The sequence below is a fragment of the Salvelinus fontinalis genome, chromosome 28 (genome assembly GCF_029448725.1).
Source record: "Salvelinus fontinalis isolate EN_2023a chromosome 28, ASM2944872v1, whole genome shotgun sequence".
In the NCBI taxonomy this organism is placed as follows: domain Eukaryota; kingdom Metazoa; phylum Chordata; class Actinopteri; order Salmoniformes; family Salmonidae; genus Salvelinus; species Salvelinus fontinalis.
In genome coordinates this window covers 35,040,453-35,058,798 of record NC_074692.1, presented here as the reverse complement: position 1 = coordinate 35,058,798, position 18,346 = coordinate 35,040,453, and the positions used below count along the sequence as shown (strand labels likewise).

Below are 18,346 nucleotides of genomic sequence, written 5' to 3'. Positions count from 1 at the left end.
GGGTCAGGGGTTGTGGTTCATCCACTTCATTGTGCACGAAGGTCAGAGGCCTAGAATTTAGAATTGCTTCAACCTCTGTCAGGACTGTGCACATCTCTTCAAAGTTGAGTGAAGCTCTCCCAAGAACCTTTCGCAGGCATGTTTTCACTGACCTGACAAGTCTTTCCCAGAATCGCTCGGCGATGAACCTCCAGGTGATGCCCCTTTCTGAGAAGAAAGCCAAAAGTTGGGGCTCTTCGATTGCAATCCACAGCTCTTTCAAGTCCTGATCAGCTCTCTTGAAAGTTTTTGCATTGTCTGAGTAGATCACCTTGCATAATCCTCTCCTTGAGATGAATCTTTTTAGAGCTAACAGGAATTTCTCTGTTGACTGATCTGAGACCAGTTCCAAATGCACTGCTCTGGTTACAGCACAAGTGAACAGTGCAATGTATGACTTCTTCACAGACCCATTTTCTTTCACATAGAGCGGTCCTGCAAAATCCACACCTGTGACTTAAAATGGTGGCGATTCAGTTATTCTGTCTTTTGGTAAAGGCGCAGTGACCTGCTGTCCGGCCCTTGCCTTGAATCTTTTGCACACTATACATCTTGCCACTGTGTTCTTGACTAGCTGCCTAGCACGCAAGATCCAGTATCGCTCTCTGATTTGTACAAGAGTGTCTCTTGCTCCAGAATGCATCACCTTCTCATGGTAGTCCTGTATCAGCATTTCTGAGTATCTGTACTTGTTGGGCAGAACCCATGGGTGCTGCTCTCTGAATGTGAAGCTGGACTGTTGCAGTCTTCCTCCTACACTGAGTAGTTCGTGTTCGTCCAGGAACGGTTTCAGTTCTCTGATTTTACAGTCATTGTTTAGGCTTTTTCCTGCCTTCAGTAGTTTGATCTCCTGTCCAAAACTCTGTTGTTGTGTTTCCTTAATCCAGTACTTTTCTGCATCGAACAGTTCGTCAGCAGTCAGTTCACCTTGTATCTTTATGGTTGTACGAGCATTGGCTATGAATCTCTTTATCCAGGCGGTGACTCTGAACACTCTTTTCAGTTTGCTGTACCTTTCAAGCTCCAACACAGGTTCAGTGATTGCTGTGCTGTTTGCTGCGAGTTGTACAGTAACCTGGCAGCTGGACTTGAGTTCTATATTCACCTCTTCCGGAACCTTGTTATCATCAGTCTCTTCGGACTGATTGGGTGATATCAGAATTCTGGGTCCATTCCACCATAGCTCGCTCTGTGTCAAGTTTCGAACAGTTTGTCCTCTTGTAGGGAGGTCAGCTGGATTAGTTTTCCCTTCAATATGTGACCATGACTCTGGATTGGCCAAGGACTGAATCTCCGTCACTCTGTTCGCAACAAACTGTTTCCATTTCTGAGCTGAGCTGCAAATCCAATGCAGCACGATCATCGAGTCTGTCCACATTTGGATCTGTTTTTCTTCCAATTTCAGTGTGGTCATCAAGTTGTTTGCGAGTCTCGCTCCAATCACAGCTCCCATGAGCTCCAGGCGTGGCAGCGTCATTTTCTTGAGTGGGGCTACCCTGGACTTGGATGCGACTAGACTTGGTATTTCCCTACCTTGTGACTCACCTTGCAAGTAAGCTACTGCACTGTAAGCCCTTTCACTTGCATCACAGAACACGTGTAGTTTGAGTGTGGCTATTCTGTGGCCGCATGTCTGTTCTGTACCACCTTGGTATGGTGAGCTGGTGTAACTGGGGTAGTTCTGAACACCACTGTTGCCATTCTCGTGTCAGATCAGGTGGTAATTCTTCGTCCCAGCTGAGTCCCCTCTCCCACATTTCCTGGAACATGCACTTGATCCTGATGGTGAAGGGAGTTAAGAAACCAAGAGGGTCGAAGATACGTGCAGACGACTGTAGAACACTTCTCTTTGTGTTTTCCTTTTGCTTTAGAATGCTCAGTAGCGGCCTGAGATCAAACACAAAGTCATCCGTTTCCGGTCTCCATACTAAACCTAAAACCTTCAGCACTAATCCTTGTGTTTCTAGCGTCAACGGGTGGTCAGTTGTCGTACTCTCCTCCCGTTTTGTTTTTAATTCAGGAGAGTTGGTCATCCACTTGCAGAGGTCCATGCCTGCAATCGACAGCATTCGCTTTGCAGTTGTTGTCACAAGGTAAGCCTCTTCAACATTGCGCGAACTTGCAATAATCTACATAGAGTGACTCTCTCAGTATCTCTACAACTTCTGGTTGTTCTGTTTCATATTGTTTCAGGTGCTTCCTGATTGTAGCTGCCAGCAAAAATGGACTTGGGGAAGCTCCAAATACCACTCTTTTCATCCTCAGCACACGCAGCTCCTCTTCATTTTCTCCCCTTGGTGGGCCTGTGAGCCATAGAAATCTCACGGCGTCTCTGTCTCTCTCTGCTAGGGATATCTGCAGGAAAGCTTTCTTGATGTCTGCCATGAATCCGATCTCATGTAGTCTGAACTTTATCAGAACGCTGAGCAGATCCGGATTCAGGTTCGGTCCTGTGAGTAGACAGTCATTGAGGGATGGACAGCCATCTTCATGGGACGAGGCATCAAACACCACTCTCAGTTTTGTTGTCACCTTATCTTCTCGGAGTACTGCATGGTGAGGTAAGTAGTATTTTACATTGTCTGCACTTGATGCGTTGTCCTTGGGCACGTCCTCTGCCATATCCTGTTGTAAGTAGTCCTCTACCACTTCATTGTATCTGCTGTACAACGTCACATCCTTCTTCAGTCTTGTCTTCAGACCTTCAAACCGTTTCTTGGCGATTCTATAGTTGTCTTTGAGTTCTGGCATTTCTCGTTTCCATGGCAACTCCACGTGGCATCTTTGAAGGTGGTTGTTTCCTCGAACCTCTGTAGAGCCTCGTTTTCCTCTGGGTTCTGTGTTTTCTCACTTATAATACCCAGAGACTCAAGCTCCCAGAATGCATGCAGTTGTTTGGAGACTAGTGTGTCTTCATCAAGTGGGATGAACATGCAAGTTGCCTCGGCGACACTTGACATGGACACGGGTCCCTGCACCGACCATCCAAAGGTGCTCTCTAAAGCAACCAGCGTCTCCGTCAGTCGCTCCACTCTGCCTGATACTATCTGCCAGTAGTAGTCTGCTCCTATCAGGACAGAGAGTTCAGGATCATTGTCATCTCCTGGAAAGTCTGCGAGCTGCAGTCCCTTTTCTATTGAGCTCATGTCGAATCTGTTCACCAGGAACCTTCATCACAGCTGTGCACACTTCTGGGGTTTCAATTGCCTCTATCTCCATTCTCTGCTGTTTGTCCCAGACATTCTCCAAGATGACTTTCACTGTGTTGCGTTGGGACGTTGCTGGGGCAGAGGAGCCAAACGTGTGAAGAGTGAGTGCCTCTTGTCTGATTACTGGTAGCTTCAAGCCCTTCACAAGGTTTTCATGTATGAAGCTTCTCTGACTGCCTCCATCTAGTAAGCAACGAGCTATCTTCCTGCCTGATGGGCCTTCTACCCATGCCTTTGCCGTTTGTAGCAACAGTGTTCTGTCCATCTGGTTTCATCTTCACTGAATGGGGAATAACTGAGGAAACAACAGCATCTGCAGAAACAGTAGGGGGTTGCACCTCACTCCTCTTACCGGTACACACAGCAATGTGATGTCTGCTTCCACATGTTGCACATGACACATCTTTGACTTTACAGAATTTTGCTATGTGTCTCTGTCCTAAACATACAAAGCATCTTCCCATTTTCTTTAGTTTCTCTTTGCGTGCAGCAATATTGTGGTCAGGGCAGTTTTCTGATTTGTGGTCTGCACTGTCACAGAATAGACAGTTTTGTTCCTTCTGGCTGGCTGTATGCAGTGCTGCAGCAGGGGGCATGTTGGGTCTTTTTGTTTTCATTTCATTGGAGAAACATGACTTGTTCCATGGTTTGCTCTCTTTCTGTTGGTTGCATGATCTTGTCATTTGTAGCGCTCTCTCCCTGCTCTGAACCTCCTTCTGTAGGAAACTGACAATCTCAGACACTTTCCATTCATCATCTACTCCCCTCTGACGACTATAGTCAAGAGCTATGCCCTCTGGAATCATCTGCAGTAAGATTGGGCATAGTAGGCTTCCATAGGTTTCTGACATTACACCCAGTGATTCCAGGCTCCTAATCTGAATTTCACATTCATCATATAGCTGCCTCAATGCATTTAGATCAGAGGATTTCTTCACAGGGGTGAGATTCAGCAGCTTTGACATATGAGCACTAATCACAAGATCTTTCCTTCCAAATCTGCTCTTGAGTAGAGCGATTGCATCATCATAGTTACTGTCTGTTAACATCAGTCCTGCTACTGCCTTTGCAGCTGGTCCAGTGAGATATGTTTTCAGATAGGTAAACTTCTCTTTATTACACAGTGAATCATTGTTGTGAATAGCAGTCTCATACTGGCTCCAAAACTCCTGCCACATACTGACATCTCCATAGAATTTCTCAATAATCAACTTTGGTAGCCTTACTGATTGTCTCTGTGATCTGTTGGAGTTAGCGTCACTCACCCGTGATGGTAGTGGATTGAGATCCTGGTTTTTCTTTATCACTCGTTGTGCACGGCTCTTCAGCATGATCACTCGCTCTTTGTAATCCTCCGTGCATGCAATCTCTGCCTCCAATCCGTCCAATGGGGTTAACTGTTCAATTCCACGATCAAGTTCAAACAAACTGTCCTCCTTAGCTGACAGCAATTCCAACAATGTACTCAAGTGATCGGTATCCGGATTTGACTAGGTTATTTCCACGTCAATCTGATTCAAAATCCTTGTTGTGGCACCTCGAATGGTACCCCGCTTTCGTCTCATTCTTTCAGTTTCATGCCGACGTTCCTCTGCAGCCATTTCAGCCGCTTCTTCGTCGCAGCTCATATCCCGGGTTTCGGCACCAAAATATAGAATAACTATCTTCAAAGTAATGACTCGGGACGTCGGGTTTGATATGAAAGCTTCTTTTAGTAATAATTCTTGATCACGTTACATTTAACAACTTTAGATTCTACAGAGCAATGCTAGTAAACTGCTAGCGCAAAGGAGCCATCAACAATCACCTGTTAATTACACTTAACTAGCGCGTTCACTCTCTACTTCCTGTCGCAAGGCATCCTGGAACTTGCAGTCAAAAGCGTAATTCAATACTAACCAATACAATTACATACGTAAATAACTGTAAAGAAATATCTTTAGATACAGCTCAATGAATTAACTTAAACATTAACTCTGTAACACATTAAAGTTACAACATGTATAGAGATATTTGTTACTGCTGGACTAAAACAATCTTGTTCGACCAACAGCGTAACGACCAAACAATTGACCTGTCAACTAATTGGAGTCAGTCCTACCCTATATAGTGCACAACTATTGACAAGAGCTGCCATTTCAGTCCCATCACCGGGTGTGCTGTATTTAACGTGTGTTCTGGGATTCAAACCCATCACCGTGTGTACTGTATTTAACGTGTGTTCTGGGATTCAAACCCATCACCGTGTGTACTGTATTTAACGTGTGTTCTGGGATTCAAACCCATCAACATGTGTACTGTATTTAACGTGTGTTCTGGGATTCAAACCCATCGCCGTGTGTACTGTATTTAACGTGTGTTCTGGGATTCAAACCCATCACCGTGTGTACTGTATTTAACGTGTGTTCTGGGATTCAAACCCATCAACATGTGTACTGTATTTAACGTGTGTTCTGGGATTCAAACCCATCGCCGTGTGTACTGTATTTAACGTGTGTTCTGGGATTCAAACCCATCAACATGTGTACTGTATTTAACGTGTGTTCTGGGATTCAAACCCATCAACATGTGTACTGTATTTAACGTGTGTTCTGGGATTCAAACCCATCACCGTGTGTGCTGTATTTAACGTGTGTTCTGGGATTCAAACCCATCACCGTGTGTACTGTATTTAACGTGTGTTCTGGGATTCAAACCCATCACCGTGTGTACTGTATTTAACGTGTGTTCTGGGATTCAAACCCATCACCGTGTGTACTGTATTTAACGTGTGTTCTGGGATTCAAACCCATCAACATGTGTACTGTATTTAACGTGTGTTCTGGGATTCAAACCCATCAACATGTGTACTGTATTTAACGTGTGTTCTGGGATTCAAACCCATCAACATGTGTACTGTATTTAACGTGTGTTCTGGGATTCAAACCCATCAACATGTGTACTGTATTTAACGTGTGTTCTGGGATTCAAACCCATCACTGTGTGTACTGTATTTAACGTGTGTTCTGGGATTCAAACCCATCAACATGTGTACTGTATTTAACGTGTGTTCTGGGATTCAAACCCATCGCCGTGTGTACTGTATTTAACGTGTGTTCTGGGATTCAAACCCATCAACATGTGTACTGTATTTAACGTGTGTTCTGGGATTCAAACCCATCACCGTGTGTGCTGTATTTAACGTGTGTTCTGGGATTCAAACCCATCACCGTGTGTACTGTATTTAACGTGTGTTCTGGGATTCAAACCCATCACCGTGTGTACTGTATTTAACGTGTGTTCTGGGATTCAAACCCATCACAGTGTGTACTGTATTTAGCGTGTGCTCTGGGCTTGTAACCCATCACCATGTGTATGTACTGTTCATACTGTAACCTGTTCTCTCTGATCTCTCCCACCCACAGTGGTTTCAGGAGCCAGAAGAGGGAGGCGGCGGTGGCCCGCGTGTTGGACGGACAGGAGCTGAGATTCTTCACCCCCGTCAGGCGCTCAGTGAGGATCGAGAAGTCCGCGCTCTGCTACCCCGCCTCCCTGCAGGAGCACGACCTATGTGTGGCCTCCTTCAATGACCTGATGGCCCAGCAGGATGAGAGAGAGGGGGAAGGAGAGAGGGAGGGAGACGAAGAGGGGGGAGGCAGCGCCGGGCCCGTCCCAAACGGTCATCTGTACGTGTACAGAGAGAACGGTGCGCTGAGAGACAAGGTCAACATCCAGCTGGTCTACGCTGAGGAAGAAGACTAACGGGCTGTGTCCTAGTAGTGTAAAATGGCTTCCTCTCCTGCTTTACCCTGATCTACTAGTACAGGAATAGGGAGGTCCTGGATATGGTGCTCACCATCTGGGAATGTAGCTTACACCTGTCCAGTTGTATGTCCTTCAGTGCATGGTCACGTTCCTTAGTGGCGAGCTGTAGTAAAACAAACCGTTCTGAAAGACACCTGGGGGATGAGTTTGTCAATCTAAACTTTTCTGTACAGAATCCTGCAGGAAGAGCCTGTCTATCCATCTGTCTGTGTTAACAGGGGACAATGTCTGTCTGGAGGACATGCACAGATGGGTTTCCAACTTGACAGTTACTCATTTGTATGTCAAACCAAAAGCATCCATTGACTTTTTAGATGGACTTTTGTTTTTTAATGCAAACTGTAGTAAGGTTTTTTTTTATTATTTTTTTAAGATTGTACATACAGTTGAAGTCAGAAGTTTACATACACTTAGGTTGGAGTCATTAACTAGTTTTTCAACCACTCCGCAAATTTCTTGTTAACAAACTATAGTTTTGGCAAGTCTGTTAGGACATCTAATTTGTGCATGACAAGTAATTTTCCAACAATTGTTTACAGACAGATTATTTCACTTATAATTCACTGTATCACAAATCCAGTGGGTCAGAAGTTTACATACACTACGTTGACTGTGCCTTCAAACAGCTTGGAAAATTCCAGAAAATGACGTGATGGCTTTAGGAACTTCTGTTAGGCTAATTGACATAATTTGAGTCAATTGGAGGTGCACCTGTGGATGTATTTCAAGGCCTACCTTCAAACTCAGCGCCTCTTTGCTTGACATCATGGGAAAATCCAAAGAAATCAGCCAAGACCCCCAATTTTTGTAGACCCTAAGTCTGGTTCATCCTTGGGAGCAATTTTCAAATGCCTGAAGGTACCACGTTCATCTGTACAAACAATAGTACGCATGTATAAACACCATGGGACCACGCAGCTGTCATACCGCTCAGGAAGGAGACGCGTTCTGTCTCCTAGATATGAACGTACTTAGGTGCGAAACGTGTAATCAATCCCAGAACAACAGCAAAGGACCTTGTGAAGATGCTGGAGGAAACAGGTACAAAGTATCTATATCCACAGTAAAAACGAGTCCTTATCGACATAACCTGAAAGGCCGCTCAGCAAGGAAGAAGCCACTGCTCCAAAACCACCATAAAAAAGCCAGACTACGGTTTGCAACAAAAGCTGAAGAACACCATCCCAACTGTGAAGCACGGAGGTGGTAACATCATCTTGTGGGGGTGCGTTGCTGCTGGAGGGATTGGTGCACTTCACAAAAAAAAGATGGCATCATGAGGTAGGAAAAGTATGTGGATATATGGGGGGGGGAATTATATAGCCCTTCTTACATCAGCTGATATCTCAAAGTGCTGTACAGAAACCCAGCCTAAAACCCCAAACAGCAAGCAGGTGTAGAAGCACAGTGGCTAGGAAAAACTCCCTAGAAAGGCCAAAACCTAGGAAGAAACCTAGAGAGGAACCAGGCTATGAGGGGTGGCCAGTCCTCTTCTGGCAATGCCGGGTGGAGATTATAACAGAACATGGCCAAGATGTTCAAATGTTCACAAATGACCAGCATGGTCAAATAATAATAATCACAGTAGTTGTCGAGGGTGCAACAAGTTAGCACCTCAGGAGTAAATGTCAGTTGGCTTTTCATAGCCGATCATTAAGAGTATCTCTACCGCTCCTGCTGTCTCTAGAGAGTTGAAAACAGCAGGACTGGGACAGGTAGCACGTCCGGTGAACAGGTCAGTGTTCCATAGCTGCAGGCAGAACAGTTGAAACTGGAGCAGCAGCACGGCCAGGTGGACTGGGGACAGCAAGGTGTCATCATGCCAGGTAGTCCTGAGGCATGGTCCTAGGGCTCAGGTCCTCCGAGAGAGAAAGAGAGAATTAGAGAGAGCATACTTAAGTTCACACAAGACACCGGATAAGACAGGAGAAATACTCCAGATATAACAGACTGACCCTAGCCCCCCGACACAAACTACTGCAGCATAAATACTGGAGGCTGAGACAGGAGGGGTCAGGAGACACTGTGGCCCCATCCGATGATACCCCCAGACAGGGCCAAACAGGCAGGATATCACCTCACCCACTTTGCCAAATCACAGCCCCCATACCACTAGAGGGATTTCTTCAACCACCAACTTACCATCCTGAGACAAGGCCGAGTATAGCCCACAAAGATCTCTGCCACGGCACAACCCAAGGGGGGGCGCCAACCCAGACAGGAAGATCACGTCAGTGACTCAACCCACTCAAGTGATGCACCCCTCCTATGGACGGCATGGAAGAGCACTAGTAAGCCAGTGACTCCGCCCCTGTAATAGGGTTAGAGGGGGAGAATCCCTGTGGGGAGAGGGGAACCGGCCAGGCAGAGACAGCAAGGGCGGTTCGTTGCACCAGAGCCTTTCCGTTCACCTTCACACTCCTGGGCCAGACTACACTCAATCATATGACCCACTGAAGAGATGAGTCTTCAGTAAAGACTTAAAAGTTGAGACCGAGTCTGCGTCTCTCACATGGGTAGGCAGACCATTCCATAAAAATTGAGCTCTATAGGAGTAAGCCCTGCCTCCAGCTGTTTGCTTAGAAATTTGAGGGACAATTAGGAGGCCTGCGTCTTGTGACCGTAGCGTACGTGTAGGTATCTACGGCAGGACCAAATCGGAAAGATAGGTAGGAGCAAGCCCATGTAAAGCTTTGTAGGTTAGCAGTAAAACCTTGAAATCACCCCTTGCCTTAACAGGAAGCCAGTGTAGGGAGGCTAGCACTGGGGTAATATGATCAAATTTTTGGGTTCTAGTCAGGATTCTAGCAGCCGTATTTAGCACTAACTGAAGTTTATTTATTGCTTTATCCGGGTAGCCGGAAAGTAGAGCATTGCAGTAGTCTAACCTAGAAGTAACAAACGCATGGATTAATTTTTCTGCATCATTTTTGGACAAAGTTTTAGATTTTTGCAATGTTACGTAGATGGGAAAAAGCTGTCCTTGAAACAGTCTTGATATGTTCGTCAAAAGAGAGATCAGGGTCCAGAGTAACGCCGAGGTCCTTCACAGTTTTATTTGAGATGACTGTACAACCATCAAGATTAATTGTCAGATTCAACAGAAGATCTCTTTGTTTCTTGGGACCTAAAACAAGCATCTCTGTTGTCTGAGTTTAAAAGTAGAAAGTTTGCAGCCATCCACTTCCTTATGTCTGAAACACAGGCTTCCAACGAGGGAAATTTTGGGGCTTCACCATGTTTCATTGAAATGTACAGCTGTGTGTCATCCGCATAGCAATGAAAGTTAACATTATCTTTTCGAATGACATCCCCAAGAGGTAAAATATATAGTGAAAACAATAGTTGTCCTAAAACGGAACCTTGAGGAACACCGAAATTTACAGTTGATTTGTCAAACAAACCATTCACAGAGACAAACTGATATCTTTCCGACAGATAATATCTAAACCAGGCCAGAACCTGTCCATGTAGACCAATTTGGGTTTCCAATCTCTCCAAAAGAATGTGGTGATCGATGGTATCAAAAGCAGCACTAAGGTCTAGGAGCACGAGGACAGATGCAGAGCCTCGGTCTGACGCCATTAAAAGGTAATTTACCACCTTCACAAGTGCAGTCTCAGTGCTATGATGGTGTCTAAAACCAAACTGAAGCATTTTGTATACATTGTTTGACTTCAGGAAGGCAACAGCTTTTTGTAAAATTTTAGAGAGGAATGGAAGATTCGATATAGGCCGATAGTTTTTTTTATATTTTCTGGGACAAGGTTTGGCTTTTTCAAGAGAGGCTTTATTACTGCAACTTTTAGTGAGTTTGGTACACATTTGATTATTTTCATCATTGTGTCAAGAGACATAGTACTAAAACACTTGAGTGTCTCCCTTGATCCTAGGTCCTGGCAGAGTTGTGCGGACTCAGGACAACTGAGCTCTGTAGGAATACGCAGATTTAAAGAGGAGTCCGTAATTTGCTTTCTAATGATCATGTTCGATTCCTCAAAGAAGTTCATGAATTTATTACTGCTGAAGTGAAAGCCATCCTCTCTTGGGGAATGCTGCTTTTTAGTTAGCTTTGCAACAGTATCAAAAATACATTTTGGATTGTTCTTATTTTCCTCAATGAAGTTGGAAAAATAGGATGATCGAGCAGCAGTGAGGGCTCGTCGATACTGCACAGTACTGTCTTTCCAAGCTAGTCGGAAGACTTCCAGTTGTGTGTGGCACCATTTCCGTTCCAATTTTCTGGAAGCTTGCTTCAGAGCTCGGGTATTTTCTGTATACCAGGGAGCTAGTTTCTTATGACAAATGTTTTTAGTTTTTAGGGGTGCAACTGCATCTAGGGTATTGCGCAAGGTTGAATTGAGTTCCTCAGTTAGGTCGTTAACTGATTTTTGTCCTCTGACGTCCTTGGGTAGGCAGAGGGAGTCTGGAAGGGCATCAAGGAATCTTTGGGTTGTCTGAGAATTTATAGCACGACTTCTAATGCTCCTTGGTTGGGGTCTGAGCAGATTACTTGTTGCGATTGCAAACGTAATAAAATGGTGGTCCGATAGTCCAGGGTTATGAGGAAAAACATTAAGATCTACAACATTTATTCCATGGGACAAAACTAGGTCCAGAGTATGACTGTGGCAGTGAGTAGGTCCAGAGACATGTTGAACAAAACCCACTGAGTCGATGATGGCTCCAAAAGCCTTTTGGAGTGGGTCTGTGGACTTTTCCATGTGAATTTTAAAGTCACCAAATATTGGAGTATTATCTGCTTATGACTACAAGGTCCGATAGGAATTCAGGGAACTCAGTGAGGAATGCTGTATATGGCCCAGGAGGCCTGTAAACAGTAGCTATAAAATGTGATTGGGTATGCTGCATAGATTTCATGACTAGAAGCTCAAAAGACGAAAACGTTAAAAAAAAACATTTAAATTTGTTATCGTTAATGTTAGCAACACCTCCGCCTTTGCGGGATTCACGGGGAATATGGTCACTAGTGTAACCAGGAGGTGAGGCCTCAGGAGGTGAGGTATCACAATCTCTTTCAATAATGACAGGAATGGAGGAGGTCTTTATTCCAGTGAGATTGCTAAGGCGAACACCGCCATGTTTAGTTTTGCCCAACCCAGGTCGAGGCACAGACACGGTCTTAATGGGGATAGCTGAGCTGACTACACTGACTGTGCTAGTGACAGACTCCACTAAGTTGGCAGGGTGGCTAACAGCCTGCTGCCTGGCCTGCACCCTATTTCATTGTGGAGTTAGAGGAGTTAGAGCCCTGTCTATGTTGGTAGATAAGATGAGAGCACCCCTCCAGCTAGGATGGAGTCCGTCACTCCTCAACAGGCCAGGCTTGGTCCTGTTTGTGGGTGAGTCCCAGGAAGAGGGCCAATTATCTACAAATTCTATCTTTTGGGAGGGGCCGAAAACAGTTTTCAACCAGCGATTGAGTTGTGAGACTCTGCTGTAGAGCTCATCACTCCCCCTAACTTGGAGGGGGCCAGAGACAATTACTCGATGCCGACACATCTTTCTAGCTGATTTACACGTTGAAGCTATGTTGCGCTTGGTGACCTCTGACTGTTTCATCCTAACATCGTTGGTGCCGACGTGGATAATCGTCTCAGAAATATAACACTCTTATAAGAACTTGTGAGTTCAACATAGGCTTTTTAATACAATGTATCACAAGCCGTGTCAGTCCGCGGAAAGACCACCTTTCCTAAGCCCTGGCTCTGTTTTTATACACAAACAGTATATCAGTCCATTACAGACGCACATTAAGTCACTACTCATAAGTCATATGTTACCATTGTCTTTCACTTTCAGGCTTCCTGCTTGTTCATGCCCAATAATGCCTGTATCCGCTCTTGATTAGATTACAATGGTGCCAGGACCTTCTCAGTGTCCTAATATAAATATGTATTATGCCTATAGTCCATATGTTGGTCATTTGGCTGGCCCCCTCTTTTGTATGTCCCTCTGACCTTGGAATCTCCAGCTTTTCTATGCATTTATGGCCTTGCTTTATTTTCCTAGACAGTAGACCATGTACTTTAAGCTTACCTAAGCCTTTATAATGGCTTTGGCCATTATGTCTTAGTTTCCTGTTTTTACCAGCCTGTATCCATTCACTTCCACAGTGGCAACTTGGATAACAAAATCTCTATATCCTCGCCAGCTTTATCTTTTGCCAGCACCATCTTCAGATTAGCCTTAACGTCGGTAGCCCTGCTCCCTTGTAAACAATGTATGATCGCTGGATGATTCGTTTTAAGTCTAATACTGCGCGTAATGGATTCGCCGCTGACTAGGGTTTTCAATTTGTCAGAGCTAATGGTGGGAGCCTTCGGTGTCTCAGACCCCATAACGGGAGGAGTAGAGACCAGAGAAGGCTCGGCCTCTGACTCGCTGCTTAACGGGGAGAACCGGTTGAAAGTTATTGTCGGCTGAATGAGCGACACCGGTTGAGCATTCCTACAGAATTTCCCTACAGAAGCCATGAGAAAGTTGTCCGGCTGCGGGGACTGTGCGGGGGGATTTATACTAACGTTACTATCTGTACTTACTGGTGGCACAGACGCTGTTGCCCTTGACTAACGATTGCGTCTGAAGCTGGGCTTGCAGCACAGCTATCCTCGCCGTAAGGCGATCGCTCTCCTGTATATTTTGAGTACAGCGACTGCAATTAGAAGGCATCGTGTTAATGTTACTGCTTAGCTTCGGCTGTAGGAGGTCCTGACGAACCATGTCCGGATAAAACGTCCGGAGTGAAAAAGTTAAATGAAAAAAAGTTGAGTGAGGGAAAACTAAAAATATAAACGGTAATTAAAAAGTAAAAACCGTAAAGTTGTCAGGTAGCAAAGTAAGGTTGGCAACAAAACGCACAGCAGCACGTAAACAAGTCTGCAAGTTGTGACCAGAAATCAAAAGCAATATCTCAAGACATCAGTCAGGAAGTTAAAGCTTGCTCGCAAATGGGTCTTCCAAATGGACAATGACCCCAAGCATACTTCCAAAGTTGTGGCAAAATGGCTTAAGGACAACAAAGTCAAGGTATTGGAGTAGCCATCACAAAGCCCTGACCTTAAATCCTATAGAAAATGTGTGGGCAGAACTGAAAAAGCGTGTGCGTGCAAGGAGGCCTACAAACCTGACTCAGTTACACCAGCTCTGTCGGGAGGAATGGGACAAAATTCACCCAACTTATTGTGGAAAGCTTGTGGAAGACTACCAGAAACATTTGACCCACGTTAAACAATTTAAAGGCAATGCTACCAAATACTAATTGAGTGCATGTAAACTTCTGACCCACCTGAATTGGGATGAAAGAAATAAAAGCTGAAATATATAATTCCTTCTACTATTATTCAGACATTTCACATTCTTAAAATAAAGTGATGATCCTAACTGACCTAAAACAGATTTTTTACAAGGATTAAATGTCAGGAATTGTGAAAAACTGTGTTTAAATATATTTGGTATGTAAACTTCTGAAATCAACTGTACCTGTTTTGTATTTGAGGCATGAATGATGTCTGTATTTATGTATAATAAATAATTAACTTTGGTAATTTCAGTGTCCGTCAATTTTATAAGTGAAAGCATTTGGTTAGTCCTAACCAGACTTGTGTTTTCACCTCACCATGAACGAAGCCTGGGAAGGAGGCTTGTCCTAACCAGACTAATTGTCAAAATATGGAAATCAATTGAATTAGATGTGCCGATGCAAACAGAATGAATGATGGGGAATTAGTGAGTTCTCACAAACTAACATACACATTTTACATTCCAAGTTTAATTACAGAGCTGATACATTTAGGACACACTAAATACATCATATTCCAGATTCTGTTTTAGCCATGAATGTCATTCCAGAAGACAATCATATATGTGTGTGTGTGTGTGTGTTGCAACTGTTTGACTCTAACCCAAGACGGGGAAAAACAAGACATCTACATACTGGAATTTACATGCCAAACTACCTTCAGTATCAGGTCACCGTCCCACCCTTCCATATCAAATCTAATTGGAAAGCTCAATATAGTTTCCATAAATGATGATTCTGGTTTTACTTGTTACCGTTGATACTCACCAATCTGGATGCCATTTGCGCGCGAATGCTTTCGCATTCCGGTGTGCGCTCTATAAAATTGTCGGGGTGAGCGTGCAGACATTGCAGATCCGACAACCAAGAAAGCACACCAGCATTGCTGCACCAGACGTTTACAAGTCAGCATCCACAAGACGAGGCAACGGAGAAAGTATGTCAATTCCTCTTTCTCTAACTTATTTTTTAACACGTGTATTTTATTTGTTTAGAATTTTTTGTTTTCATTCTACAGAATGTGATATTTGCAGCATAGCATTGTCCTGTTTTGGACCCCAGGAATCCCAATGATATATTAACAATTTCTAGACTTGTTTTTTTTAATCAATTATTTTATTCAATGGATTGGATTCATTGCCATTTGTGTAAATGAAGAAATGTGTTATTTAATCATATACGTTTATAAAGATTATGAAATGTAAAGGTGCAATCTGCAACATTTCCTGCTGTTCGGAGTTATTTTTATTAATGATATAGTTTACACATTGATTGCTGGAGAATACAATTTGGTTGGGTTGTTCCACCTCTGCCTTTTGAGAAGTATAACATTCTGTCATAAAGAGGCTCATGTTGAACTTAATATAAAACACGTTTTCCCATTTTCAAGAGGTTAAATAAATAAAAATACTGTAGTAAATGCCTATTAAGTGGCAAATAAAGTAGCAGGGTTGTTGATTTCATCTTAAATCAGGCATAAATCCCCTTGGGACAGGGGGAATGGAAGGTTGACGTGTGCAACAGGGAGGGGCCATTGAATGCAAGCTTCGCAAAAATATAGAATGCTGTGAGTACATTATTTGCTCAAGGTGTTTAAAATGCTGAAACCAAAGAGAGGAAATTGACTTTTGATAGTTTAATAGACAAACAATAGACCATAGAGAATGATAGAGAGCTATAGTGGCCAAAATGACTCATTAGCACGGGCAGTGCCATTAAGGGCGTCCAACATTTTTTTATTTCATTTTGGCAACAGGGTGGGACTTCCAACTTCATCATGTTTTTAAGCTGGGCTGAAGCGTGTTTGCAAATACTTTTTTTTCTTCAGATAAAGAGTATTTATGCCTGCCTGCCTTTAAGGAGGTTGGCAGATTGCTACACTAGGCTTACGTTTCAGCAGGAATGACAGGAATGACAGCTGTAGACCTTACAGTGAAATGCTTACTTACAAGCCCTTAACCAACAATGCAGTTGTAAGAAGAAATATGTGTTAAGTCAAAAATAGACAAGTACATTTAAAAAAATAAATAATAATAATTAAGTAACAAATAATTAAAGAGCAGCAATGAAATAACAAAGGTGAGGCTATATACAAGGGCTACCGGTATAGAGTCAATGTGCGGAGGCACCGGTTTGTCAAGGTTTTGAGGTAATAAGTAGGTAGAGTTATTCAAGTGACTACGTAGATAATAAGAGAGTAGCAGCAGCATAAAAGAGGGGGGGAAATGCAAATAGTCTGGGTAGCCATTTGATTAGCTGATCAGTAGTCTTATGGCTTGGGGGTAGAAGCTGTTAAGAGGTCTTTGGACCTAGACTTGGTGCTCCGGTACCGCTTGCCGTGCGGTAGCACAGAGAACAGTCTATGACTAGGGTGGCTGGTGTCTTTGACCATTTTTAGGGCCTTCATCTGACACTGCCTTTTATAGAGGTCCTCGATTGCAGGAAGCTTGGCACCAGTGATGTACTGGGCTGTACGCACTACCCTCTAGTGCACATATGTCAGAGTCAAGGCCCGCGGGCCACATCCGGCCCGCGAGAAGGTTTTTTACGGCCCCTGGGATGATCTTGATTTATTATTAGAACCGGCCCGCAGACCGCAGCAAGCCGGCAGCCCGCAGATCTTTTACACGCACCAATACTACATTTCCCACAATGCAACGGTGACGCACCGAGCAGTAGGCTGCTTCATTTCAATATTTATTGGCACAGCAGTCGTCAGCATCACAGTAAAATTAACTTTCAGATACCCATCAAAAATGGCAAAACGGAAGGTGGACACTGAGAACCGGGGGTTTCAAACAAGGTGGGAGTCGGAGTATATGTTCACGGAGGTAGCTGGAAAACCTGTGTGTCTTCTGTGTGGAGAAAGTGTGGCGGTACTGAAAGAGTATAATCTGAGACGACATTATGAAACGAAACACGCGGACAAAAACAAGAATATGGACATGGAACAAAGGCTACAAAAGGCAGAGGAATTAAAACGAGGCCTCAAATCTCGACAGGCTCTGTTCAAAAAAGCCAAATCACAAGGCCAGGCTGCTGTCAAGGCCAGTTTTATTTTGGCAGAAGAGATCGCTAAATCAGCCCGGCCATTTACGGAGGGGGATTTCATCAAAAACTGCATGATTAAAGTTTGTGACGAAGTTTGCCCAGAAAAAAGGCAACTCTTTTTAAATGTGAGTCTGAGCAGAAACACCATTGCCGAGAGAGTAGACCAGTTGTCCATCAATCTAAAAGAGCAGCTTGTGAAAAAGGGAAAAGATTTCATTGCATATTCCTTGGCTGTGGATGAGAGCACCGACATTTCTGACATTGCCCAGTTGTCAATTTTCATCCGCGGAGTGGACTCCAGCCTAAGCGTGACAGAGGAGTTTTTGGCTTTACGTCCTATGCATGGCACAACTACGGGGCATGATTTGTATGAAGAGGTGTCAAGATGTGTAAATGAGATGGAGCTGCCTTGGGAAAAACTCGTGGGTTTGACAACCGACGGAGCACCTGCGATGTGTGGACACAGGAGCGGACTGGTGGCGAAGATACGGGAAAAGATGCAAGAGGAAAACGCGACAGGTGAGCTGACAGCTTATCATTGTATCATACACCAGGAAGCGTTGTGCGGTAAAGCCTTGAAAATGGAGCATGTAATGAGCATCATCACGCGCACAGTTAACTTTATCAGAGCCAAAGGTTTGAATCACCGCCAGTTCAAGGCATTTCTGACGGAGTTAGAAACGGAGCATGGTGATTTGCCTTATCACACAGAGGTGCGATGGCTAAGCCAGGGAAAGGTGCTTCAAAGATGTTTCGAGCTTCGTGAGGAGATTTGTCTGTTCTTGGACAGCAAAGGGAAAGACACAACACAACTCCGAGACGAAATGTTTCTGTGTGAAATGGCTTTTCTGTGTGACATTACGAGTCATCTGAATGCAATGAACTTGCAGCTGCAGGGTCGGGATCATGTCATCTCTGATAT

General features: G+C 44.1%; 1 protein-coding gene across 1 annotated transcript in view; it reads left to right on the top strand.

The window, feature by feature from the left end:
- The window catches only part of LOC129826635 (cytoskeleton-associated protein 2-like), a 40,071-nt gene extending 25,451 nt beyond the window's left edge, over window positions 1-14,620 (top strand). Inside the window, exon 9 of the mRNA XM_055887573.1 lies at window positions 6,653-14,620. Coding sequence (XP_055743548.1) covers window positions 6,653-6,989 — 337 coding nt within the window. The 3' untranslated portion in view covers window positions 6,990-14,620. The remainder of the gene's footprint in view (window positions 1-6,652) is intronic.
- The last annotated feature ends 3,726 nt before the right edge of the window (window positions 14,621-18,346 follow it).